Source organism: Stegostoma tigrinum, chromosome 31 (assembly GCF_030684315.1).
Source record: "Stegostoma tigrinum isolate sSteTig4 chromosome 31, sSteTig4.hap1, whole genome shotgun sequence".
In the NCBI taxonomy this organism is placed as follows: domain Eukaryota; kingdom Metazoa; phylum Chordata; class Chondrichthyes; order Orectolobiformes; family Stegostomatidae; genus Stegostoma; species Stegostoma tigrinum.
Genome location: NC_081384.1, coordinates 6,983,849 through 7,010,507, shown reverse-complemented (window position 1 = coordinate 7,010,507; position 26,659 = coordinate 6,983,849). Strand labels below are relative to the sequence as shown.

The 26,659-nt window shown below is 44.2% G+C and overlaps 1 protein-coding gene across 4 annotated transcripts in view; it reads right to left on the bottom strand.

Annotated features, from left to right (window-relative positions):
* Positions 1-3,476: 3,476 nt before the first annotated feature.
* The window catches only part of LOC125466291 (protein AF-10-like), a 177,229-nt gene continuing 154,046 nt past the window's right edge, over positions 3,477-26,659 (bottom strand). For 3 of the 4 annotated variants that reach the window (XM_048560605.2, XM_059638737.1, XM_059638738.1), the window contains 7 exons: positions 26,433-26,563; positions 25,407-25,595; positions 23,431-23,519; positions 18,003-18,391; positions 9,025-9,133; positions 6,092-6,298; positions 3,477-5,128 (listed from right to left, as the gene is read on the bottom strand). In XM_048560605.2, coding sequence (XP_048416562.1) covers positions 5,093-5,128; positions 6,092-6,298; positions 9,025-9,133; positions 18,003-18,391; positions 23,431-23,519; positions 25,407-25,595; positions 26,433-26,563 — 1,150 coding nt within the window. In that variant the 3' untranslated portion in view covers positions 3,477-5,092. The remainder of the gene's footprint in view (positions 5,129-6,091; positions 6,299-9,024; positions 9,134-18,002; positions 18,392-23,430; positions 23,520-25,406; positions 25,596-26,432; positions 26,564-26,659) is intronic. The other variant, XM_059638736.1, reaches the window with a different exon arrangement.

Genomic DNA, 26,659 nt, shown 5'->3' with positions numbered 1-26,659 from the left:
CAGAGTAGGACAGAACAACAGTGCTTCAACTGAGGCCACACAGCACTGCTGTGTCACCTAAAAGGGAGATGAAACATTTGCGCTAAAACCAGTCAGCTCAGCAAACCAACCAACAACGCCAGTCACAACCCAAGTGGCAGATTTTCATTAAAACATTAAGCTCTCTCTTCATTTAGTAGTGTCCTATCAGCATATGGAATTCAGCCACTGACACTCACTTCCAGATATCACATCTCCCAGTCACCACATCCCAACATCCAGCTTCTTCCCCAGCTTCCACACCCCATTCCCATGAGAACCCCAACGTCCCAGCTAATAACTCCAAAGGAACAACACAGAATCTGCCCAATCACACAGTGAAATTAAACAAAAGTCCAGCGTCCCAGATATAACCCTTTATTCAGAGTGTAAATGAAAGTGGAGGGGCCCATTACAGAACAGCTTGGCTGGTGTTACCGACACCACAGAGCTGGGTTAGTGTGTGGGAAACATTCAACTGTGTGAACCCCAGTTATTTGGGCAATTGCAAAGCATGGCAGATGGTTAGGGATCCTGAGAACATATAGCTTTCTTTGACTGAATACATGTTAAGCTTTTTCTCGTTTTCAGTTAGAAGTTTTCTATCAATATAAAACCAAGATCTAGCTGACTGCCTTCCTCATCTACAGGACGAGCCACACAAACCGCTGCTTCATTATTGCAGCATCCCTCCATAGCACCTCCTCTTTTGTACAGTTCCTGCATATTTTGTTTACAAAGGGTTTAGAATAAAGCCGCTATTTTTGTTTAAAATTGCTTTTCTTGAAAAACAGTGGAAATTCCTTCGGCAGAAATTGCCACACTCCAAATGATCATTTTAGCATCAAAAACAGAAGTTGCTGGAAAAGCTCAGCAGGTCTGGCAGCATCTGTGAAAAGAAATTAGAGTTAACGGTTTGTGAGGAAGGGACATAGGACCTGAAACGTTAACAGATTTCTATTCACAGATGCTGCCAGACCTGCTGAGCTTTTCCAGCAACTTCTGTTTTTGTTTCTGATTTACAGCATCTGCAATTCTTTTGATCCTTTTAGCATGTTGAGCAGAAATTGGGATGCGTTTCACTGAAGTTGCTAACTCTGCTTGGACATTTTCCTGGAGGTTCCATTCTTGGGTCACCAGCCCCCAAACTCCCACGATTGATGCTTGACAGGTCCATCACGGTGACCGCTCACTTGCCCATGGCAGTAGAAAAACTAATAGCCTGCCTGTTACCCAATTGGGTGAGTCTTGATCTTCAGACAAACGGTCTTTTATTCCCACATCGATATTGTTTTGATAGCTAGTATGCAGATAAAATGAATTTGAGGACAAAAAAACACAACTTTCTGTTGCTTCCTATGAATTTTTGTCACCCCCACCCCACTAAGGTTTGCATGCAGCCTTGAATAATCCTGGAAACTTCAGGGTAATCCTGGTGGGTTGGCAATTGAGACAAGCCCCCCATTAACCTCAAAGATGATGGCACAAGAAGAGGAAATATACTGTCAGCTATACTTAGCATCAGCCAAAGCACCTACAGGGCAGGGTATATTCATGCTTCGAATTGCAACAGCATGAGATTGAAACCTGTTGGGAGTTGTCCCTTGGGTTGGGGCTTCAGAGCAAAAAACCTGGGAAGAAATTATTCTCAAATCAATGACGCATAGCAATCTGATTTCCATATAAAGTGCAAGGTATTGCAAGATGTATCACAAATCAGCCTTCCACTCTAACCTCCAAGACATATTTGGCTCAGATTGTCCAAAACCTAATCATTGCTAGCTGGTCCGGTTGGATGGAAATTCTGCGCTGTAGGAACACAAGCCTTCATTTTCCTTGCTGTAGCTGTTTTTGTTAGTGGACTGGAGCAGTGTTTCTACTGAAGGAGGCCCATGGTACAAACCGAGTCTTGGACACTGGCCACCACCAAAGAAAGCAAACTTGACAGGTCGGCCTGAGACGTTTTGATGGCAATACTTGGAAATTAATCAAAAGAAAGGTCACACAGATGAGGATGCATTTGTTCCCTCGTACGCGGAGTCCGCCCCAAGCATGGTGGTGCTCATCAAGGATTTTGTTAGCTCAGGCATGACAGCAGGATGCTAAATATGGTGGGGTGGCTGGAGTCACATGACCTGCTGGACACTCAGAGTTCCACCGCAAGGATGTTGTGAAGGTTCTAGATGTCGACTGTCGCTCCCTCCCCCTCGTCCCCAGGATTTAGCAGTGATGGAAGCAGAAAGTGGCTACACTGTCTGTCTGTGTAACACCAGGATGATCATTGGCCACAGCAGCTTGGCAACAGGACACCAGCGCCAAAAGCAACAACCCAACACAATGAGGAAGCTCTAGGTGCGACACTCGAGGCAGAAGCTTGTCCTGAAAGACTGGTCCCTTCAGCTGTCAGCAAAGTTGTGCCATATGGAGTTAAATCGCCTGGAACAGATCAGTCTACTGTCCACCATCATTCACAGATGAGGCAGTGTTGGAATGGTTTTTGTCTCCCAATAAAATAGCAGGAATTCCTGGCCAGCCAGCCAATCACTCTCCCGAACTGCCACTGGCTTAAGGGGCAGGCAGTGGGATTGGAACTGGCGAGACTCGGCCAGTTAGAAGTACAATGTAGTCAACGGGTAAAGGTGACGTTATTGCGACAGTAGAATGTTACATACTAGTTGTAGCTTTGTTCCGATTCAAAGGTCAGCTGGCAAAGATCAGGCTCCACCTCTCAAAAATGCCGTGGACCTTTGCCGACTTGACAAAGCATTCCGGACACCAGATCGCTGGCAGGGGCCCTGAGATACTCAATCCCTTGGGCGTTCCTCACCCAGATTCGAGTCCCAGGTGGGCCTCCCAAGCGCCAGGTCTCCACAACATTGAGAAAACGTTCAAGCAGACAAGGTAATTTCTGACTGGCTGACACATCGACCTGAACTGACCCAGTGCATGAAACGTTTCAAAAAAATCACAGGACAGTCCCACAGAGACACTGCAGTCAATCAAGTGCAGTGAAGTGCCAGGCTGAATAAACTGTTTCAATGAGAGTTAACGGCAGTGGCTTACTGGTCTCAGTCTGTTGAGAAAAAGGAGGTGGGGTGTAAAGGGAGGTGGGGTGTAAAGGGAGGTGGGGTGTAAAGGGAGGTGGGGTGTAAAGGGAGGTGGGGTGTAAAGGGAGGTGGGGTGTAAAGGGAGGTGGGGTGTAAAGGGAGGTGGGGTGTAAAGGGAGGTGGGGTGTAAAGGGAGGTGGGGTGTAAAGGGAGGTGGGGTGTAAAGGGAGGTGGGGTGTAAAGGGAGGTGGGGTGTAAAGGGAGGTGGGGTGTAAAGGGAGGTGGGGTGTAAAGGGAGGTGGGGTGTAAAGGGAGGTGGGGTGTAAAGGGAGGTGGGGTGTAAAGGGAGGTGGGGTGTAAAGGGAGGTGGGGTGTAAAGGGAGGTGGGGTGTAAAGGGAGGTGGGGTGTAAAGGGAGGTGGGGTGTAAAGGGAGGTGGGGTGTAAAGGGAGGTGGGGTGTAAAGGGAGGTGGGGTGTAAAGGGAGGTGGGGTGTAAAGGGAGGTGGGGTGTAAAGGTAAGCCCATGGCTTCACAGAGGTCAACATTAAATCTTCACTGTGAGATGAGTGGAGAGCCACAGGATAAATCTGTGACGTGGATAATGATCCCCTCAAAGTTATGGTCTACTCTTCACTGTCTCCTTGTGATGAAGAACAAACCACAGTGGGAAAAACTTAGCCGATCTGGGCTCAGATTGCACAGCAATAAAACATGTTACAGGCTGCTCAGTGTCTGAAAGAGAAAGCACAGGTCAGCTTTTGATTGAGATTCTAGGTTAAAACAGACTTTCTCCTTCCGACAGTGCATTTCCTAGCTTTATTTCAAGTTTTCATCATACTCAGTGTGAGGAAACCAATTTTTCCTTATTTTACAAATTTTCGTTATTTAATTCCAGGCCCCTTGCTCTCACCTCTCAATGGCTGCTTTGTTTCCCAAATCAAAAGGAACAGGTGACGAAACACTGGGCTTCTGCTTAAGCTGGTCTGAATTACAAGTCACCCAGTGAGGTGAGGGAATGGAGCATCAGTGGGTAAACACACTGGAATGCAATACCTACCACACTGGCAAGCACCATCATTGCCTGGATTACTACACTTCAAGAAGGCAGCACACCAACACCTTGTCAATATGAAAGGCTACAAATCCTGAATGAATAACATTATAGATTAAAAAAAAAACCTGCACAAAAATATTGCTCGTCATATCCCAGGCAAAATCTCTGGAGCTCATGGTACATGTACAGGCAGAAGCCTAAGTCTGGCACACTTTGGTCTGATGGTTCACGCACTGTGAGCACCAGACATTTCCACTCGGCCAGTTTGGGAAAGAGAGGGGAGGTTTACACTGTCCATGTGCAGGGGTGCCTCCAGCAGCAACTTACTTCTTCAGCAAGCCCAAACCATCCTTTGCCTCACAGCTTTGTCTACTTAAAGATCATAATTCTTCAGACAGTTGCCTGTTTTGTATATCGACTGAACACAAATACGCACACACATACACACAAAACAAAGAGAAAAATAAGATTGCAATAGCTGACACAGAAGACAATGCCAGGGGAAGATTCCAAGGATATTGCTAACCACAAATTCAGACAGATGGATGGTATCCTAAATGTTTCTCCAAGCCTCTGTGTCTAGAGGTGGTTCTTTGAAGTTCTATACAGCAGCAACAATCCATTTTCCTAATTTCCACCACAGTGGCAAAGTCAAATTTCCACTGCTTGTGATTCCAATGACTCACTATGGATTAGGGAACTGCTGTTTGATTAAAGATACCAAAAGTTCCAGTAGCTCCCACACCCCCACTCTGCAAAGAAGCATAATTTGTCATGTCCCAGGAGGATGCATAGAGTCCTCTTCCTTCCAGGTTGTTTCATTTTGCCTCCGTGTGCAAGAGCCTGTCAGTCAGCAGCAGATATCCAAGGCTGTTCAACTCTTGACCCACGGCCTTTGACGTCAAGAGAAGTTGTGAAGGAGAAAGTCCAGGATCATTGCCCTCAATGCACCATCACACTGCAATGTAGGACGTCAGCTCTTCTCTTGGTTGACTTTGTCATTCAATCTCTTAAGTGCAAAAAGATGATTATTAAGTACCTGTAAGATTTATACTAGCACTGTGATTGACTGACAGAACATTCATTGTAAAACTAGACATGCCAACATTAATGTCTTTCAGACTGACAGACCCGTATTTTTTTTAAACAAAATGTGATTTACATTATGTCATTGTTAAAAATAATCACACATATTAATAGCAAGAACATTTAAGGCACACTTCCTGTCCGAAAAGAACCGGTGACAGAGAAGTATGACTGTAAACCATGACGATAGTTCCTGTTTCATTTTATAATGTCAACTATCACAATATAGTTGCAGGTCCTGGTCATTAGGAGTGAGTTTTTGAAGTGTCTCACAAAATTGTGACAGATTTTTGAATGTTTAAAAACAGAACATGTTTATCACAGGTCAATCTGTACAATGTTGTAGCAATGGGAGTTCAGCAGAGAGACAAAACAAATTAGAGGGACATTGTGCTGAGAGAGGGAAGAGATGAAACGAGAAAAAGACAAAAGAAACTGAGCTAGGGTGGGAAAGCAAGGGGGGAGGGTGAGGAGAGGCTAGGGGTGGAGGGGAGAAAGGCGAGGGGCGGGAGCGGGAAGAGACGAGCGGCGGTGAGGGGACGCAAGGTGAGGGAAGAAGAGAACGGCGAGGGTGGGGGGAGAAAGGCGGGGAGGCAGGGAGAAAGGCGAGCGGCGGGGAGGCGGGGAGAAGAGCATGGGGCGAGGGTGGGGAAGGGCAGGAGGAATGGGGAAAAATGAGATGACAGAGGAGACAAGGGGAGACAGGAAAGGAAAAGAAGAGGGGAGCAGAGAAAAGATGTGTAGGAGAAAGAGAGCATGTGAGAAAAGGAGAGGATGAGTGCAAGAGAAAAAGAGAGCATGAGAGAGACCTTTACAGAGACAGGATCGGAGGCCATGGGGAAGTGGTGGATTATGTGCACACTAAGTACGAAAGCTGTCTGCTTACCTGTGCTTTCTGTACACTGCTATCAGCATGAACAGAAAGGAAAGAGTTATTTGGGCCTGAATGGACAGGCAGGGACGGAGTTCCTTGTACGAGGTTGTTGACAGGGAGTTGTGACGTTCCAGACATTTGTAGCCGCTGGAGCTCCCTCTGTCTGTGCTGCTGCTGCTGCTGCTGTTGCATCATCTGATAAATCAATGCTTGCTGGTCCTGGGTCAGGGTACAGGAGACATTACATATAAAACCCATTCAGCTATGGCTCAAGGCTGACCAACATGGTCAAGAATAGTTTTTAAGCTGTCCTAGCAGGTTGGCCAGTACGGGATTCAATAACAAAGACTATAAAGTTGCCAACTTCAAGCTGCAGCCTATTCTGAACTCAGTGAAGCCATAATACCATCAATATCACAAGCATCCACTTCCTCCATCACCGACGCTCGGTAGCAGCAGTGTGTACTATCAGCAAGATGCACTGCAGAAATTTACTAAAGAGCCTTAGACATCATTTTCCAAACCCACAGTCACTACCACCTTGAAAGACAAGAGCAGTATGGGATCACCATTACCTGCAAGTTCCCTCCAAGCCACTCACCATCCTGACTTGGAAATATGTCGCTGTTCCTTCTCTATTGCTGGGTTAAAATTCTGGATCTACCTCCCTAACAGCATCGAGGGTCTACCTGCAGCACGTGGACTGCAGCAGTTCAAGGCAGCAGCTCACTACCACCTTATCAAGGGGCAACTAGGGACGTGCAATAAATACTGGCCCAGCCAACAAAGTCCACATCCACTCAGCGACGAAAAAAAATTATCTTTAGCTCCCAGGAAGGCTGTTATATCTTCCTAAAATTCATAGTCACAAACCATCCATGTCTCAATGATATGATTATTTAGTAATTTTACAGCACAGGAATTGGTTATTTGCCCCAACTGGTCTGTCCCAGTGTCGAATGATTGATAACAGCCTCCTTCCATCCTCCTTATTTGACTTTGTCTGTAGATCTTCTATGATTCCTTTCTGGTGATCCATTTTTGTCCACACAGCCTCGCTATTGTTCAATGTGATCACTCTACCCGAGAAGAGGAAATTCCAAATCTTAACCACCCTATTCTTAAGGGTGATTCCCTTGACTACCTTATTCAATTGGTTCCACGCGTGTAGCACCTAATTATTACACCCCTCCCCACTGAAAATGGAAATAGCCAATGCCATCGTTCTCAAAACTGTTAAGCATCTCAGGTGAACAGATCCAGCCTATTCAGCTTTTCCTGACAGCTACATCTTTGCTACCTCCACTTCAGTGCATGTTTTTACAATGGCTGGTGTTTCTCCATCTTTGGCAGAGTTCCTCATTCATTTGTCAACTTCAGACTATTTCCCTGTCCCCTCAGCTGGTCTCCTAGCCTTTGTAAACTTCACTTTATCCAGAACTCTACTGTCTACATTCTAGTTTTCCATTGACCCATTACTCCCATCTTCACAGACCTACGTTGAACCTTACTTCCATAATGCAGGTTTAAAATTCTCGGTCTAGTGATTACACCCCATCATGACTTCACAGCCCCTTCTCTACTTTGTGGCAGATTACAAACTAGCTCCCCCAGATCTCTTTTCTTCTGAAGTCACATATACCAACCCCGCTCCTATCCCACCTTGGATATGCATACTTTTGTCACTTGTTAAAAAATGTATTAATGGGATTTTAGGCTCACTGGCCAGGCTGAATGGTTCATTTCTAATTACCCAGAGGGCAGTTAAGAGTCAATCACGTTGCTATGGGTCTACAGTCATATATAGATCATAAGACATAGGAACAGGAGTAGGACATTCAGCCCCTCAACCAGATAAGGATGGCAGCTTTCCTTCTTGCAATGACATTGGTGAATCAGATGGGTTTTTTTAATGACAATTGATACATCGTGTTTATTAGGCCAGTTTTTAAATTGAATTCATATTTCATGATAAAAATAGGCTGGGACATTTTTCACTGGAACGTAGGAGGTTGAGGGGTGATTGTAACGAGATTGAGAAGATCTTAAGGGGCATAGATACAGTGAATGACAAGAGTTTTTTCCCCAGGGTGTGGGTGGAGTTCAAAACCAGGGGACATTTTTTAAGGTGAGAGGAGAAAAAGTTTTAAAAAAAGGACATGAGGGGCAACTTTTCCAAACAGCAGGTGGCTCATATGTGGAATAAACTGCTAGAGGAAGTGATGGATACAGGTTCAGTTACAACATTTAGAAGGCATTTGGACAGGAACATGAATAGGAAAAGTTTTGAGAATTATGGGCCAAATGCAGGCAAATGAGATTAGTTTAATTTGAGAACATGGTCAACATGGACTAGATGGACCAAAGAGCCTGCTTCTGTGTTGTATGACTCTATAACCCGTGACCCCAGAACAATAGCCCAGATTACTTAACCAGTGATATGACCAATATGCCACCATCTACTCCCGAGCACCATGCTCTGCATCTCTACACTCTTCTGCCTCTCCAACTGTCTCTCTCTCTCTCCACCCCACCCCACCATTGAAACTCCTCCTTAAAAGCTGATCATTTTGGCCAAATTTTAATTCATGCATCTAGGCTCTCCCCCTAGTACCGTCACAATAGGCTCAATGTTTCATTTTCCAACAAAACCTGGTGAAAGTACATTGGCTTGTTTTAGCAAATTAAAGGCCTCCCACAAATGAAGATGCCAATGATCCTTTGACCTTCTAATGTTATCAACAAAGATCTGACTTGGGATGTGACATGGCCAGATCCAGAATAAGGTGTTTATGACTCTGTTTCAGTCACCCTGCTGCATTTTGGCAACATTATCCCAAAGTCCATTCTTAGCTATACCATGACCTCGAGTCAGATTTCCAACAAATTCGCAACTAAGAAATCTCGGCTTCTTTATCACGACTCAGAAACACACCAAATCTTACCGGAGTGAGTTGCTGAGAGGTCAGTAACTGTTGTAACTGCTGCTGCTGTTGCTGTTGGTACAGGAACTGTCTTTGCTGGTCAGGTATTTGGCCCAATCTGGAGACGCTGCTGTGTGAACACAGAGAAAATGCTCAGCATTTTGGTGAGAACGAAGAGGCAATAATAATAGCGATACAATCTGACCTTGGGTGCATGACTTATCGGATTGCAACAACACAAGTGCGGACTTTGGGGAGAATATGACTGTTGTAATGACAGTGAACAATAGCTCTGGTACAGCAGAGATCTGCAGCATTTACATCAAGTGCCTGAGCCAAATTTTCTTCGCAAAGGGCTCAGAAAGACAAATAAAGCGAAAGTGAGAGTGATGAACAGGGTGGGAATGAAGGGGAGGTACAGGGTTGATGAGGGGCAAACTGAGGGAGAGTGGGAAGGGGGTGATGAGCAAGGGCAAAGTACAGGGACAGCAAGAGCAAATGGACAAGTGCAATGGGAAGTGTGGGAGAGTGAGGACATGAAAAGGAAGATGTGTGCAAGACAGCGAGCACGCTTTATTATTGAACTCAATGTTCTTTGCCATTAGCTGTTAGTATTTCATACAAATGCCATGTTGCTCCTAGCCCATTTACTGAGCCTGTTAAAATGCATAAATTATTCAAATGACAAAACAAGAGCTTTGTCATAGTTCAAGAGACGATTGGAGAACCTCAAATTCCAACCAAACACTTTAATCCACCAGCTGCATGCCCTTCCTACAATCTTCTTGTAAAGCCACCAGCAGAACAACATTCATCCCCATTCTCTGCTCTGGCCCTCACACAGAATCTCACAAACAAAACAATGCAGAAGAAGCAAAATTAGCTATCTGCCCATTCAATAAGGACTGAAAGGAATTCTCCCTTTGTTCCCACAAGTGTTGGAGTGCATGCAGTGTTATGGAATGTCCATTTGTGCAGCACATCAACTGTCAACCTTGGCTTTGGGGTTACTCAGTCAGAAGGTTGCAGGTTCAAGTCCCACTTCAGACCCTTGAACGCCTGATGCTGATCAGTTGTATAATAACTCAGAAGTGGTATCAAATAGAGGATCCTGACCACATTTATTAATGTGAAACATATGAACGATCCCTCACCCTATTCAAAGTTCAGCAGTGGAGATCTCCCTGATGCCTGGTCAAGATTTACCCCGAACCAACACCGATCTTCTTAATTACCGTGATGTGACAGCTTGATGTTCACAAACTAACTGCATAATTTTCCAACATTTCAACCATGACTACACTTCAAAGCTATGTCAATGGCTTTGTGATGTCCTGAGATTGTTAAAGACACTAAACAGAAGTAAGTCTTTAATGGGAATACTTCTGGTAACTAAAAGTACCAGAAGTGAATTAAACAATGGAACTAACTTTGATGTAGCAACTTTTGAAAGAAGGAACTATTTTGGAGTTATCGAGTATGTTGAAGGTAGGTTTGAATTAAGAGTAGACTATGATTCCACTAATTGAGAAGAGACCAGCCTTCCCTGGCTCCCACCCATTTCAAAAAGCTGAGCAGCTGCAACAACCTTCATCTATGTAGCACCTCTCAACAAAAGGTGCTCTCGGGTAGTATTTTTGGATAAGATTTGACAACAATTCACAAAGGCCATCTTAGGACAGATGATTGAAAGCTAGGTCTTAAGGAGCTGCCTTAAAACAAAAAAAAGAGGTAGAGGCAGGAAAATTTAGACAGGGAATTCCAGAGTTCAGGACATTGGCAGCTGAAGGTACAACAACTGTGAAGCAGTTATAATTGAGAATGCTCATGGGGTCAGAATTCAAAGGAGCACAGATATTTTGGTGAGAAGCACCACTGTAGCAGATGACAGATTTCTCATTTTATGTAAGCACACAGTTCAGTGAATGTATAGATCGCCCTCTGTAGGCTGCTTCAAGTGAAGAAATCAGTAATCAAGCAGCTACAGACTTCAAGATAACAAGGTGTAGAGCTGGATGAACACAGCTGGCCAAGCAGCATCAGAGGAGCAGGAAAGCTGATGTTGGAAGGGTCTAGGCCCGAAAAGTCAGCTTTCCTGCTGTGTTCATCCAGTTCTACACCTCGTTATCTCAGATTCTCCAGCATCTGCAGTTCCCACTATCTCAGCACAGACTTCAGGTTGGTTTGAAATTATTCATTATAGAACTTCAATGTTGTGGGATGGCAACATCATCGACAAAGCCAACAATTACTGCCAACTCGAAAAGGTGCTACTAGCTTGGTATTGCAGCCGTGTTTCAGGATTAACCACGTTGCTGAGAATTTGGAGTCACATGGAGGCTAAACTTGGTAAGGTTAGCAGATTTCCTTCCACAAAGGGCTTTAAAGATGGGTCTTTATGACAATTCAGCTGTTACCACTAATGAATACCAATCTTTTATTTCATATTTATTCAATTAATGGAACTTAAATTCCTCTGCTGTCCTGGTAGAATTGGAATTTGTCTTTTGGGGTCATTAATGCAAAAACTTTTGGATTATTAATCCAGTTAACATAACGATAACCCTCCTGTCACAGCCATTGCTGGCATTAAGTGGAGCAGAAAAGAAACAAAAGCGTTAAAGAAATGGATTGTCAGTTGAAACTGTAGTTTGAAGGGTTTAAAGGCAGAAACTAGGATCGCCACAAGAGTTGAGACGCAGTTTAACACGCGAAGAACAGTTTTTGAGAACTGAACACGTTACCATGTCTATTCATTTCCATTAGGGAGGTCTGCTTGCCAGATAGCTCATTATGAACCTCTGGTGGTTGCAGCAGGTACTGCAGCATTGCAATACCCCATCAAAATCAAAATCCTCTCATACCGGCTCAGGAGAGTGGACTACGATGACAAACCTTGGCAGGCAACTGCAAAAGGCTGCTTGAAAGCAGGAAACCTTGCAGGTAAGTCAACTACCACTTTAATGCAGTGCTGAGGGCTGCTGAATTGTCACAATTATAGCCTCTCGAGCAATTCATTAAATTCCAGATTTAGAAGATCCCATAGCAATATTCAAAAACAGTTCTCTAGACGGTCCTGGCCAATATTTACCACACAATCAATAACAGAAGATACTTCATCAACACACTGCTTACAAATTGGCAGCTGCTTTTTCTCCGTCACAACAATGTCTCCACTTCAGGAGCATGTGATTGAATGGAAAACATGTTGGGGCACCTTAAGGTTATGATAATCACTGTAAAAGTAGAAGCCTTGTGTGTTAAATTTTCTCTGGAGTGCTGTGTCCCAGCACACTCATACTGCACCATATACTCCATAGTTCACCTCACCCTATTCTCAATGAAGTGCCAACAATAATGGCACAAGGTAAATACATCAGGGCTCATAAGAGAACACGCACTAGGTGAGCTTGGTTCAGTCAGTCGCGCTGTTGACCACAGGGATAGGAGCCTCTCTACAGGAATCAGGTACTTCAAGAAGTTCCAATCAGTCAAGTAGGTATTTTAAAACTTTCACTTATTGGGGGGAGGATTGTCGCTGGCAAGGCCAATATTTGTTTCTTGTACCAACTGTTCTCCTGAATGAGATGGTAAGTTGACCTCTTGAATCACGGCAACTGCTGCTGATTCTCATTTTTGATATGACTTAATAGCTTGGCTGACGGTTTTGTAGGGAATTTAAGGGTCAACCATGTTGCTGAGGGTCTGGAGTCACATACAGCTCAGACTAATCAAGGATGGCAGATTTCCTTCTCAAGAGGGAAATCTTGGCTTCTTGAAAGTTGGTCATTGGCAGTGTTTCTAGCTTTTTATTCCATATGCACTAAATCAATTATATTTACATTCCACTTTCATCTGCCATGATGGGATTTGTACTTATACGATCACATTGCTTGCCTAGGCTTCTGGATTGCTCATTTAGTAACATACCCACCCTAGCTGCAGGATGAAGACTTCCAAATTTCAGGCAAAACTTTAAGCCAAGGTTCTTTGTTCCTAAGCCAAGTTCTAAAGGCTATGTGCTGTTACTTAAACGTCTCAGTGCTCTCATTAAGAGCTGGGTATCTGCCTGCTGTTACTCCCAACAGTTCCTTCCAACTCTTCTGGATTCAGTGCTCATTTCTGTTAATGTTACCAGATTCTGTTGTAACACATTAGGCCACTGTGATTCTAAAGTAAATCACTGCACGAGGCTCCTTGAGAAGCTCTTGAAATGAATGGGGGAACAAAGATAAATATATCAGTTCTGAGGAAGGGTCACTCAACCCAAAACGTCAACTCTGATTTCTCTTCACAGATGCTGTCAGCCCTGCTGAGCTTTTCCAGCAATTTCTGTTTGTCACAGAATTATAGGCGTCTGGCAAAAAAGCTAGTGGTGGCATGAGATAAACATTTTTGACACAGTGAGCAGTTGTGAACAGGAACTCACTTTCTAAACCAGTAATGGAATCAGTTGCAGGAATAACATATGAAAGAAAATTGGGTAAACACTTGAAGGAGAGAAAAAAAAATCACAATTCTGAGAGGAAGGAGCAGGGGAGTGGGACTGATCGGGTAGCACTTTAAAAGAACTGGCGCAGACAGGAGGTTGGATGATCGATCTTCTTTTGTGCTGCATCATTCTACATACACTCTTCATTACAGCACAAGGCCAGGCAGACTGTCTCACATATGACAGGAGAGACCATTTCTGAATCTTTTACATATTTCATTCAGATACCTATCCACGGTGACAGCAAACAGTGAGGGGTTCAGCTGTTCTGAATCCTGGTCTCCCAGACCATCATTTATTTTAAATCATAGGGAGCCTTATTTGCACAATATGACATCACCCAACTTGCCAAAGGGCAACAATTACTCACTCCTAATAAAAATTCAAATTAAAACACCCTAAGCTAGCAGCAAGACTGAGAAAGACAGATCACAATTCTATATTAAATACTGAATCATCAGGTTAGCTTGCTGATTATAAATACTGGACTATCTTTGGGAACTACGATCAAACATTCAAGCCTCCTAATAAATCCATCTATTAATTCAGATTAAAAAGTTACTTACATGCTCTCAATATGAATATTCCAAAATTATCCCATATTCCATTCGCTTAACAGCTCTGTCCTCATAAACCAACAGAGACATCCCCATCCAGCCTCATTGTTAAAATTCTCATCTATGCTTTCAAAGTCCTCCACTGTCTCATCTTTCCTATCGATGTAACCTTGTCTAGTCGTACAACCATCCCATTCTTGCCTTTCATATTCATGTTCATCGTTCCCTTTTCTCAATCTCTGGTGGCCCAAGCTGCTGAATATGACTCTCAACTCCCTCACGAATGTTCTCTGCCTTTGTTCAAAACCTTGATGAAAGATTAATCCTTTACCTAAGCATTTGCTCCCTATCCTAATATCCCCTTTGTTGGTCCAATGTCAATTTCTTTTGTCAGATTATGCTCATACGAAGCACCATATGTTTTATTTGTACAGTACTGCAGAAGTATCTGTCCAAAAATTGGCAGTTTCTAAAATATGGATATTTCTGTGACCTTCCATGCAGCAATTTTAATTGAATGGAATCTAAATGAGACAAAAACTTCCCTGGGCAGAGTGGTCAGGAGCTGCAATGGCGCAGAGTCGCTTCAGACGAGTTACCCTCTTTTCTGCTTTGTGCATGGTTCCAACCAACTACCATTAACATCAGCACCCCACCTCTCCAATCCTGCTTGACCCAGACTACCTAAAGCCTTCCACTAAACCTCAAAACTAGAGATTTTCCAACATGGCATCCAACATGAGGGTGTCCGATTTCAGTGTGCTAGGTCAAAGGCAGTATGTAAAAGCAAGCTGTTGTTGCCACATCCAGGAAAAAGCAATGAGTGGCAGTCGGACCATCCTGACTTCCTTGTCCATCTACACAATCATTTTCCAACATTAAATGAGGCAGAGAGAGATGATATGGTCAGAGATCACACAGAGCAACTAAGCAACTGATGAATGTGAACTTCCATGCGAGGAGGAAGTGGGAAGAGACAAACTGAAACATAAGGCCAGTTAAGCCCAGAGTGGTGGGCCTGTGCATACTGATGCCTGGACGTTTGTTATGCTCCCAGCTAGCTTTGTCAAACTTACAGGACTGTTCTACAAGTTCTACATATGTCAGCTGTGCCTCAGTGCGTTACACACTCACCTCTGAGTCAAAAGGCTGTGGATTTGAGTCAATCTTTACAGTTTCGAGAACAAAAGTTTTGACAAACACTTCACTCAGGCAATGCCACAATGTCTTTTTCTACTTATTAATCTCTGGGCACAGCTCCAAGTTGGAGAGAAGGGTTCATGTAATAAAGCTCCAGGGATCATTTACCAAGGGTTGGCAACATCCTGTTTCTGTTAAACCGACTTGGCCCCATCTCTAACGTACAGTATCAAGATGGACCCTCTGTTGTTCTAAACCTAGAGCAAAAATCTCAAATGTTTTAATATTCCCAAACTCAGAAGCTTCAAATATTGTGTTGATCTTCCACCAAATTGTGTGCGCTTGCCTCTAACTGTGAATCACCCAACTATCTGTCCTTCGAGTAGGCAGTTAGACAGTAGATTAATACGTTAGAAAGCTTTGTTCAAAGTACACAGCGGCAAATTCACCCCCAAAATACCCAAATGCCACAGACAATTTAATCACAGCGGCATACATTCATAGAAGAGTCACACGCATAGTCAGAATGGAGAGACTCTCTGAAGAATTGCAGCTCCAATCACAGGATGGTTCTGTCTTGCATTTGCTGCTGACAGCGAGTTAAGTGGGAGAGAAGCAATGAGCAGGTTAGGGAGGGAAGGAAGTGAGCAAACTGTTGCTAGTGTACAAAGACCACAGAGCCACTTTTCAGGACCTCAATTTTGTCTGCGGGGAGTGGGGATGGGATGGGAAAATGGTGAGGTAGAGGCTGGAAGGGGGCTAGTGGAAAGAAATAGGCTGCTTGTAGAGTTTAGGGAAAGAGGCAGGTTGCAAGGTCTTTATGGGGGGTGTAAACATGGTCAGTTCTTAAATCTAAATCTGAGATGCAGTAAAATTGGCAAACGACTGCAATATGCAAGTGTTTGAACTGTATGCATTAACTGTGACAGCTGCGGAAGGTGTGTTTAGGATAATTGCTTTTTGCATGCATAACTGTGTCAGATATTTCGAAATATTTTGCTAACTTATATTGTTGTCTTGTACCAATTCAAATACTATAGTGTCTAAGAAATGAGTGCTTTCCGCACGTGTTGTGGCAACTATTGAGGCTGTTAACGAATTCTTCTAATTCTGCTTTTGTGACAGTCCAACACTGTATTCAGTGCAAGAATAGACAAAACCAATGCTGAACACATTATAACTGAGTATCCTAACAAATGAGTTTGTGAGAATGAGAAAGGAGCTCTCCAAAACCAAAATGCAACCCCCCCAAAACTCAAAGTAACCCTCATGGAAATCTCAAGAAGAGACCTTGGGTTTTAACAAACGTGCTGTTACTGCTAGAGAGTACTTGGTTGGTAGGCCTGATAGTATCCCTATTCACACTCCATACAGTCACATTTTCCTGCAACAGTCATTGCAGAGTGCACAGAATCCGGTTAACACGTCGAACACATTGGCCCAGGACTATCGAGATTAATTACAGCATTCTTACTGGTGCCCTAACGGAATACTAGCCAGGAATTCAACCTGGGAAATCCAAGGTCAAAACAGGCTGATACCATAAGCTGTATCACTATGAATGGTGAGATTTCTGTGCTCAATCCGCAGATGTGTGACTTGAACCCACAATTTTTTTAACTCATGACTGACCGCTACCCACTGAGGCGCAGCAAATATCTGCGCTACCAATTCCACAAAATCTAATGGTCCAGGATGTTTACCCCAAAACCTTCAGTCAACTACCAATCCTCACCAGCATTAAAAATGACATATCTTGGTCAATGCCTCATTGCTGTTTGTGGGAACTTGCTGTGCGGAAACTGGTTGGCCATTTCTCTACAAAGTAGGGAAATCTCAAGAAAAGGTTTATGAGGAGATGTTGAGTTCGTTAGGCCTATAACCATTAAGAGTTTAGTGAAATGAGAGGGGAATCTTACTGAAACCGTTAAAATTCTGTGGGGACTTCACAAGGTAAATGGTGGGAGGAGGTTGCCCCTGGTGGGGGGAGTCTAGCATCTAGGGAGCAAGATTTCAAAATAAGGGGTCATAGATTAATGATGGAGATGCAAAAGACTTTTTTCCCCCCTCTCAGAGGGTCATTAGACTTTGGAATTCTCTTCCTGAGAGGGCAATGGAGGCTTGTCAGTGAATTCATTCGAAGGATCGGCAACAGTCATTCTTGATTGAAAAGGCAGTCAATGACTGTAGGTGGAGGCAAGGCTAAAGTTAACCAGACATGATCAAGGGATCTTGGTGACACCAGCTGGACCAGTTTATTGCCTAAACATAATTGGACAGAGGGCAGATCCTGTTGTGGATCTAGAATTATACACATAGGCTAGACTGGGCAAGGAAGGCAAATTTCCCTCCATAAATGTCATTAGTGAACTAGGGGCATTTCTGCGACAAAGCAGAGTGGTTGCCAGTTTTTTTTTTGGTGCAGTTTTGATTGAATTCAAATTTCACTATTTGCCAGAGTGGGATTGGAATCCACATCACCACATTATTAACCCGGGCTTCTGCAGTGACAATATCAAATGTTACAACCTTCCCAGAGCAGGCTAGAGAACCTAAACAGTCTAATCCTGCTCCTAGTCTGATTTTAAGATTACAACAGTGACTAAACTTTGGGATGCACAAGGATGTCATTACAAAATATGCTTTCCTCCTGGCTCAATGGCACAGCTTCTCATGAATGTCCTGTTCCACGGTCCACTTGATCCTGTCTACAGAATGAACACATGGTTATCTGATTAGATACAGACACATGTTTGGCAGCAGCCTGAGAGTGAGGCCTATTTGTCCACAGAAAATCGAGGTAATCTGACCTGTTAGAGAGGCTGGTTAGCGGTGGAACATTAAGGGATGCAGATGTATGTGGGAGGGAGTTATGGATCGATGCCACAGATGCAGACGATTGGTTGACACCATTCAATGGACCGACAATACCGTTGCTGGCCAACTGGTTCCCCGGAGGGCATCCCATCATCCCGCCCATTGTTAGCGTGGAAGAGAAGGCGGCTGTTGCCATGGAAACTCCAGCGCCCAGGCTTCCTACACAGGTCCTGGTTAGGCCATTGATCTGCTGCTGAATTCCAGTCATGCCTGGGATCTGGAGTGAGACTGCACTTTGTTGAAGTGGAGGGAGGGGAATAGGTGGGGTACTCTGTAAGGAGGAAGACGAACTGCTTCGACTGTGGCAACCAAAGCGGAGATCCTACAGAAAGAGAAAGAAAGATCCAATTAAACTCCATGGTGGGACTGAGTCAATTACCTGACTGAGCCCTCGAAAAGAAATATTCAGAATCAACGTGTTACCAGGACACATTATCACAATTAAGTTTCCCTATTAAGAAACAGCCTCTACATCCCACAACAGAGAACATTGAGAAGAGACCTGATCAAGGTCCATAAAGTGATCAAAGCAAATCAAACAGCTGATGTACAAATCTTTCAATTTGTGGGAAGTCTACAACCCTGGGTCATCTATATAAAACAGTCCTTAATAAATCCAACAAGGAATTCAGGAGAAATGTCCTTACGCTGTGCCTGATAAGGATGTGGAATGTGCCACCATGGGGCATGGCCTAGTGACACTCAGAGGGAAGTATGCTAAATGCAGGAGAAAGGAACAGGAGGTTTTGCAGTTGGCCTGAGACAACACAAGGCAGAAGACTTGTGCAGAATATAAATACCAGTACAGGATTGCTGGGCTGAACGGCCAGTTACTATGCAGAAGGTCAAGCCAGATGACGTATGGGAACAGAGTTCTCCGCTAAGGTCACACACTGGTCAGACCAGGAAATATTTTTTTTAGAATCCCTACATTGTGGAAACAGGCCCTTCGGCTCAACAAGTCCACACCAATCCTCAAAGCATCCTACCCAACTCCTATAACCCGCCTAACCTACACATCCCTGAACACTATTGGCAACTAAGCACAGCCAATCCACCTAGCCTGCATATCTCTGGACTGTGGGAGGAAACCCACACAGACAAGGGGAGAACGTGCAAACTCCACACAGGCAGTCGCCCAAGGGTGGAATCGAACCTGGGGCCCTGGTGCCACGAGGCAACAATGCTAACCACTGAGCCACCGTGCTGCCCAAATATATTGTCATTCCCTCCCTAGTGTTGAAACTCCCTCCCTAACAGCACTGTGGGTGTCCCTTCACCCCAAAAACTCCAGTGGTTCAAGAAAACAGCTCACTATCACCTTCTCAACGAGCAGTTAAGAATGGGTAATAAATGCTGCTCCAGCCAGCCGCACCCAAACCCAAATTTTAAAAAAAAGTCAAACATAATGATTTCATCCGAAGGCCAATTACTTTTATGTAGGCAAAATTTTATGCACAGCAAGGCTGGAGGACCTAATAATTTGGTATTCTATTACAGATGGATGATAGGATGGGACTCTCAAAAATGACCAGAGCACCAGAGAATAAGATTTCTCCACACATTGAACTCGAACCTCTTGCATGTCCACAAGTTTCTTTCTCCATCACTGATGGACATGCCTTGAGCTGCCTGGGCCCTGACCTATGAATCCTTCTACAAAGCTCACAGTCTTTCCAACTATCTCTCTTCATGTGAGGTGCACATCAAAACATACTCTTGGACCAAGCTTTTGGTTGCCTATCCATCTAGCTCGTTAGATGATTCGGCATCAAATTCTGTTTGAAAACGCTGCTCAAGGTACCTTTTCATATTTTGCAAGTTAAAAGCACGAGACTAGTGGAAGTTGTTGTTGCTGTAAGATTATTTACAACCCCACAAATCTTTCCATTAAACACTGTTCTCCAGGGGAAGACACTGAAAATGGTTCATCTCTCAAAAACAGCAGAAGGGAGCAGAGTTTAATGTTTTATCTTTGTTCCTTGAACACTGTGCATTCCTTCAGTATTACACCAAAGTTCTGGCTTCAAACAAATAGAATGTCATATTAAATTCAACTACAGAATTGCTGCTACAATCTCCTTAAATGTCATGAATCAAATTTCTGACCACTCTCCACTTCATGGAAACGGAAATTGGATTCTGCCATGCTGTCCTTCGAATTTTTAAAAGTTCATTTCATGGGATGTGGGATCGCTGACTGTGCCAGCATTTATTGCCCATCCCTAGTTGCCCTTGAAAAGGTGGTGGTGACCCACAATGCCTTTAGGGAGGGAATTCCAGGATTGCGAGCCAGTGGCAGCGAAAAACAAGTAGGTCAGACGGCATCCGAGGAGCAGGGAAATCAATGTTTTAGGCCGAAGCTCTCTGTCAGCACTGAGGAGGGCAAGGGTAGCCTACAAATAAATAGGGGGGAAATAGTGGGGCTGGGGGGGAAAGTGGGAGGGATGGAGATGGTTGGTTGCAGGTTGATGATTATTGTGGTTGGTTGGTGGGAAGGGTGGAATGGATGGGTGAGTAGGAAGATGGCCATGTTGGGGGTAGAGAGATTTTGAAGCAGGTGAAGTCAATATTCAGGTCATTGGGCTGTAAGCTCCCAAGGTGAAATATGAGGTGTTATTCCTCCAGTTTACGTTTGGTCTCAGTCTGACAGTGAAGGAGGCCGAGGATGGACATGTCACCAGGGGAGTCGCGGGGGGTTAAAGTGGATGGAAAGCAGAGGGTCGGATTGGTTGGTGCTTGCAGAGCGCAGGGGCTCCACAAAACAGTCCCCGAGTCTGTGTTTGGTTTCCCAAAATAGAGGAGACCACGTCAGGAGTGATGGATCAGTAGATCAGGTTGGATGAAATGCAGGTGAATCTCTGCCGGATCTGGAAGGGTTGTTTGGTGCCATGGACAGAGGTGAGGGGGAGGTGTAGGGGCAGGCGTAGCAGTTCCTGTGGTTGCAGGGTAAGGTACCGGGTGTGGTGAAGAGGTTAGTGGGGAGTGTGGAGCTGACAAGGGAGTTGGGGAATGAACTGTCCCTGCGGAAAGCATACGGGGATGGGGGAGGGGTGGTGTGAATATCTTTTTGGTGGTGGAAATGTCAGAGGGTGATGTGTTGGATTTAGAGTTTGGTGGTGTGGTATGTGAAGTCTAAGCGAACTCTATCCTTATTGTTGTGGAGGCAGGGGGTGGGTGAGAGGATTTGAGGTCAGAAGTGCAGGAAATGGGTAAGATGCAGTTTAGGGCATCCTTAATTATAGAGGGGAATGACAGTCTCTAAAGTAGGAGGATATCCGCGAAGTCCTAGAATAGAATGCCTCATCCTGAGAGCAGATGTGGCTGAGGCAGAGGAATTGGGATTATGGGAGAGAGGAGGTGTAGTTGAGGTAATTGTGGGAGTTAGTTGGTTTCAAATGGATGTCAGAGATGAATCAGTTACCAGAGATAGAGACGGAGGGATCCAGGAAGGGGAGGGAGGGGTCAGAAATGGTCCAGTTGAATTTGAGGGTGTAGTGGAGGGTGTCAGCGAAATTGATGACCTGTTACAGTTTGGCTAGGGAAAAAAAGTTCTGGAGTACTCTTGCCAAAATGCTGTCAGGGCCCACAGCCTTTGCAGTTTCCAGTGTCACCAACCGTTTCTTGACATCATGTGGAGTGAACTGAATTGGCTGAAGACTGGTATCTGTGATGCTGATGGATCATTCACTTGGCACATCTGGCTGAAGATTTCTGCGAAAGCTTCAGCCTTATCTTTTGCACTGATGTACTGGGCTCTTCCATCATTGAGGATGGGGACATTTGTGGAGCTTCCTCCTCCAGTGAGTTGTTTATTTGTCCACCACTATTCACGACTGGATGTGGCAGGAAGCAGGCTTAAATCTGATCTGTTGGTTATGTAATCGCTTAGCTCTGTCTGTCACTTGCTGCTTTCGCTGTTTGGCATGCAAGTAGTCCTGTTTGGTGACTTCACCAGGTTGACACCTCTTCTTCAGGTGTGCCTGGTGCTGCTCCTGGCATGCCCTCCTACACTCTCCATTGAACTAGGATTGATCCCCTGGCTTGATGGTAATGGTCGAGTGGGGGATATGCCAGGCCAGGAGGTGCTGGAGTACAACTCTGCTGCTGTTGATGACCCACAGCACCTCACGGATGCCCAGTCTCGAGTTGCTAGATCTGTGTGAAGTCTGTCCCATTTAGCACGGTGATAGTGCCACACAACAGGATGGAGGGTATTCTCAACGTGAAGGGGGGACGACTTCTCCACGAGGACAGCATGATGGTCATTCTTACTGATACTATCATGGACAGATACAACTGCAGCTGGCAGATTGGTAAGGATGAGGTCAGGTATATTTTTCCCTCGTTGATTCCCTCACTACCTGCTGCAGACCCATTCTAGCAGCTGTGTCCTTTAGGTACCAACCAGCTCGATCTGTAGTACTGCTGCTGAGCGACCCAGAATACACAGTTTGTGCTTTTTTCCATCCTCAGTGCCTCCTCCAAGTGCTGTTCAACATGAAGGAGTCCCAATTCATCAGCCGAGGGAGGATCGTATGTGGTAATCAACACAAAGTTTCCTTGTCCCAAGATGGTCAGGGCTGTTTCTGCAGTTGCCTTTTCTGGTACCTAGGTCGATGCCAGTAATTTGTTCAGTTTCATTGCTTTGAGACTTTGTAGCGATTGGTACAATTGAATGGCTGGCTCGGCCATTTCAGAGGACAATTGAGAGCCAACCATGTTGCTGTGGATCTGGAGTCACATGTAGGCTGGACGAGGTAAGGGTGGCAGATGTCCTTTCCTGAAGTACATCAGTGAACCAGATGGGTTTTACTGACAATTATTTCATGGTGATCAGTAGATTCTTTTAAAAATTGAATTCAAATCACACCATCCATCGAACCTGGGTCTCCAGAACATTAGCTGAGCTTCTGGGTTAATATTCTAGTGGTAAAATCATTAGGCCATTGCCTACCCTCTACTATCTGTACTATCATCATTTAGTTAGATCATCACTAATTTGCATCTTTACTCTTCACACCCCGCTTTGGTTCTCGTTCACTTGCTTAACAAAAGTCCAATCTCAGTTTTCATTTCATCAATTGAGTTCCGTGCTCCCACTCCTGCCTCAGATTTCCACTACCCTTTGTGTGATGTAGATCTTCCTGATATTGCATCCACCCCCCAAACAGCTTCTCAGTTTAAGGTTATGCCCCCATGTTCGGGGGTCCCTGGACGTCACTGTGAAATTTGGTTAATTATATACAAAATGGTCTGCTGCAGCTGCAGCAAAAGGCATCTAACTGAGCAGAATATTGCAAACGATTCGACCTGAAGGTGCAGGAAACGTCCGACACCCTTAGGCTGCATATTAAATACCTCTGATGATGCGGAGAGCGAGTTCTCTGTTATGAAGCTGCTCTTTGAAGGGGGACTTTTACTGCTGTTCAGCAGCTCAGGGCTGCAAGCTGCATCCAGGGAAAAGAGGAGAAAGATACTGATTAACAGTCAACCGAAACAACTTATCGATCAGACCGTGTCTCTCTTCCCACTCTGCTTACAACAACGCAGTAGAACCCATCCAACGGAAGCAAAAACTCAGTTCAATTGCAAAGAAACCAATGAAGAATAATCTTCCATTGAGACAAACCCTGCATTACATCTGTTGGGATGTTCCAAAGTGCTGCATATCTGCGAAACATATCTTTAAAGTACAGCTGTTGTTACTATGTTGTAACATGGACCAATTTGTGCATTGCAAGATCCTGCAGGCAATCAACAGACACCGGAAAATCTGCTGTTTGTTGAAATGTGGTGTGTAGCATGGGTGAAACGTGGATCTGGAAAACACCCTTGGTTTAAATAAAACCACGAGGTCTTTAATGTTGGAAAAAAGTCAACAGGCCCCTGAGTTTAAAATCTTCTTTCAAAGTCACACCATCAACTTTGGTGTAAGATCAAGTAACCAGCCTTTCTGATCTGGATTCCCAAATAAAATCCTCACTTTTGGTTCTTTTGCCAATGGAACTTAATCTGTGTCTTTTGGCGATGGGCCGTTCTGCTAATCAGGGTTTTGAGTTTCACATTCAAACCATTCCATTCACATGCATGTGAAAATTACAAGGTGGCAGTCTTCCTGTGTTGTACAGTTCAAAGTTCTATGTCTTGCTTATAATATTATAATGGATCATCACTATTTCAGGGACCTTTGCAGTTTACTGTCCTCAATAAGATCAATTACATTTCTATGATATGCCAATTTTGCCACCGTTTTACTTAGCCACAATCTTCTATTCTATGCATTGCTATATGAAAACCCCCAGAACCAGTGCTATTAGCATTAAAAGCCGCTTATTTTCATTAAATTCCGTTACGTGTTCTAGATTTATACAGGCAGACAGCACTAGAGGTGATTGAGCCCATCTTGCTGATGTTGCCCCTTAAGAGTTTTTCAAGTTGTCCCACTCCCTTGCTTTCCCAGCAATATTTCCTGTTTTGAATAGTTTATTCCCTTTTGCACATTATGAAGGAATTTCTTTCACCGCTCTTAAACACAGTACACATTGCAAATCATCATAACTATGAGTACTTAAAAAAAGAAAAACCTCATCTTTTCTCTGAGATAACAAGGTGTAGAGCTGGATGAACACAGCAGGCCAAGCAGCATCAGAGGAGCAGGAAAACTGATGTTGCGGGCCTAGACACTTGTTCAGGAAATTTTCTCTGGTTCTTTTTCTAATTATCTTGTATCTTTGTCCCTCTCATTAGTAAACCACACGCCCCCCCCCGTCCCCACTGGCCAATGGAAACAGTTCGACGTGATTTGCTAAATAGTAACAAACAAAACTCTTCATAATTCAGACTGTTTCAATTAAACCTCTCTTTAACTTCCCTGTTTAAAGGAAACCAATGTCAGCTTCTGTCTCCTGGCTTCACAAATGAGATTGCTTACCCTGCCTGCCATTCTGGTCAATCTCTCCTGTACCCTCTCTCCAAATATGTCCCTTGTAAAGCCATCCAGAATTCCAAAAGTTTCACCAACCTCTGGAGTGAAGAAATTCCTCTGATTCATCAGTTCTGAGGAAGGGTCACCAGACCCGAAACATTAACTCTGTTTTCTCCTCCACAGATGCTGCCAGACCTGCTGAGCTTTTCCAGCAACTTTGTTTTTGTTACTGTTTGCAAGTTTGGTTGTTTCTCTTTGGCCAAAGGTGCAGTAAAGGATTACCCTGGCACAAATGAAATCTCAACTGACACTGGCTAAGAGTACCTAACAATAACCCTGACTGGGTCAATGGTGAAGTGCCTCATCCAGTTGTGCTCTTGTGTTACTCACCACAGAGAAGCACTCTTACCGTTCTGGGAGGTCATTAAATGTGCCTGCGAGGATGGACCATTGCTGGGTGTCACACTAGCAAAAGGAATGGAGAGCTGGACATTCAGCAGCTGAAGACGCTCCTTCTTTGCAGAGAGATTCATGATCTGTTCCTGTAAGCGCTGATTATCTAACTGAAGCAGGTGCAATGATTTTAACATGTCCACAACTAGAGGATGAAAAACAACAATCAGCATCTTGTTTCTCCCTCCAAAAATGGAACAAATTCCACCCAAAGCAATAAAAGCCACCATGTTATACATCTTCACTGTATTTTATCTTTCACATTCCTGAAGATATAAAACCCAGCTTGCTCAAGTGACCACGCGCGCACCTAGGGGGGTGAATACTGACAAAAAGAACTTGCATTTGGATGGTATCTTCAACCAAATAAATATTTCCAAGTGTATCACAATATATGAAATGAGGTGGGAATGTAAGCTGGAGGGCACACAAGAATTGCACCCTGATACAGAATTATTAAAGTAGCGGGCGGCAAGGAGTAGGATGGTGAGTAACAGGGAAGTGTGAAGTTATTCATTTGGGTGGTAAAAATTGAATAACAGAATATAATTTAAAAAGTGCAAAATCTGTACACATTGATGTTCACAGAAATTTGGGTGTATTCGTACAATGAACACAAGAAAAGCTATTCGATTCATTATTCCCCTGCTCTTTACCAATAGCCTGTTGATAGGTATTTCAATCTTTTCCAGTGTCAGTTCTGGGTCTGCTTCTAGCCATTTTTCGCTAAAAACCATCAAGCCAAACATTCTGGTCATCAATCCTTCCACTCGGTGAAAGAGTTTCTTCTCATCTTTGTTATCAAAATCAGTCATGATTTTCAATGCTCCCAATATACCTCGCCTTAACCTTCCAGACAGTATGGTTACAAAAAGCACCAACATGACATGTTCTCACCCGACATCACATGCTGGCAGAGTGTACAGCGGGGCTCAAAGGGTACACACATTCCCACCCCCCAATGCAATGAGTCAGTACTTACTGTCAATGCCTCCCTCTCCACTCCAATGCTTGTCCAGGAGCTCCTCTATGTTAGACGTTGTTTGTGGTACATTCTCCAGCTGACTGGGTATGGTCTGATCATATAATGTAGACAAGCCGCCAATGGGAGAGCTGTAACGTTGGGGGAAGGAAAGAGGTGAGAGCTGGAATTGAACCTCCAAAGAAACAAGTTAAGGAATGAGCAAATGGGATTTTGGACAAACTCAA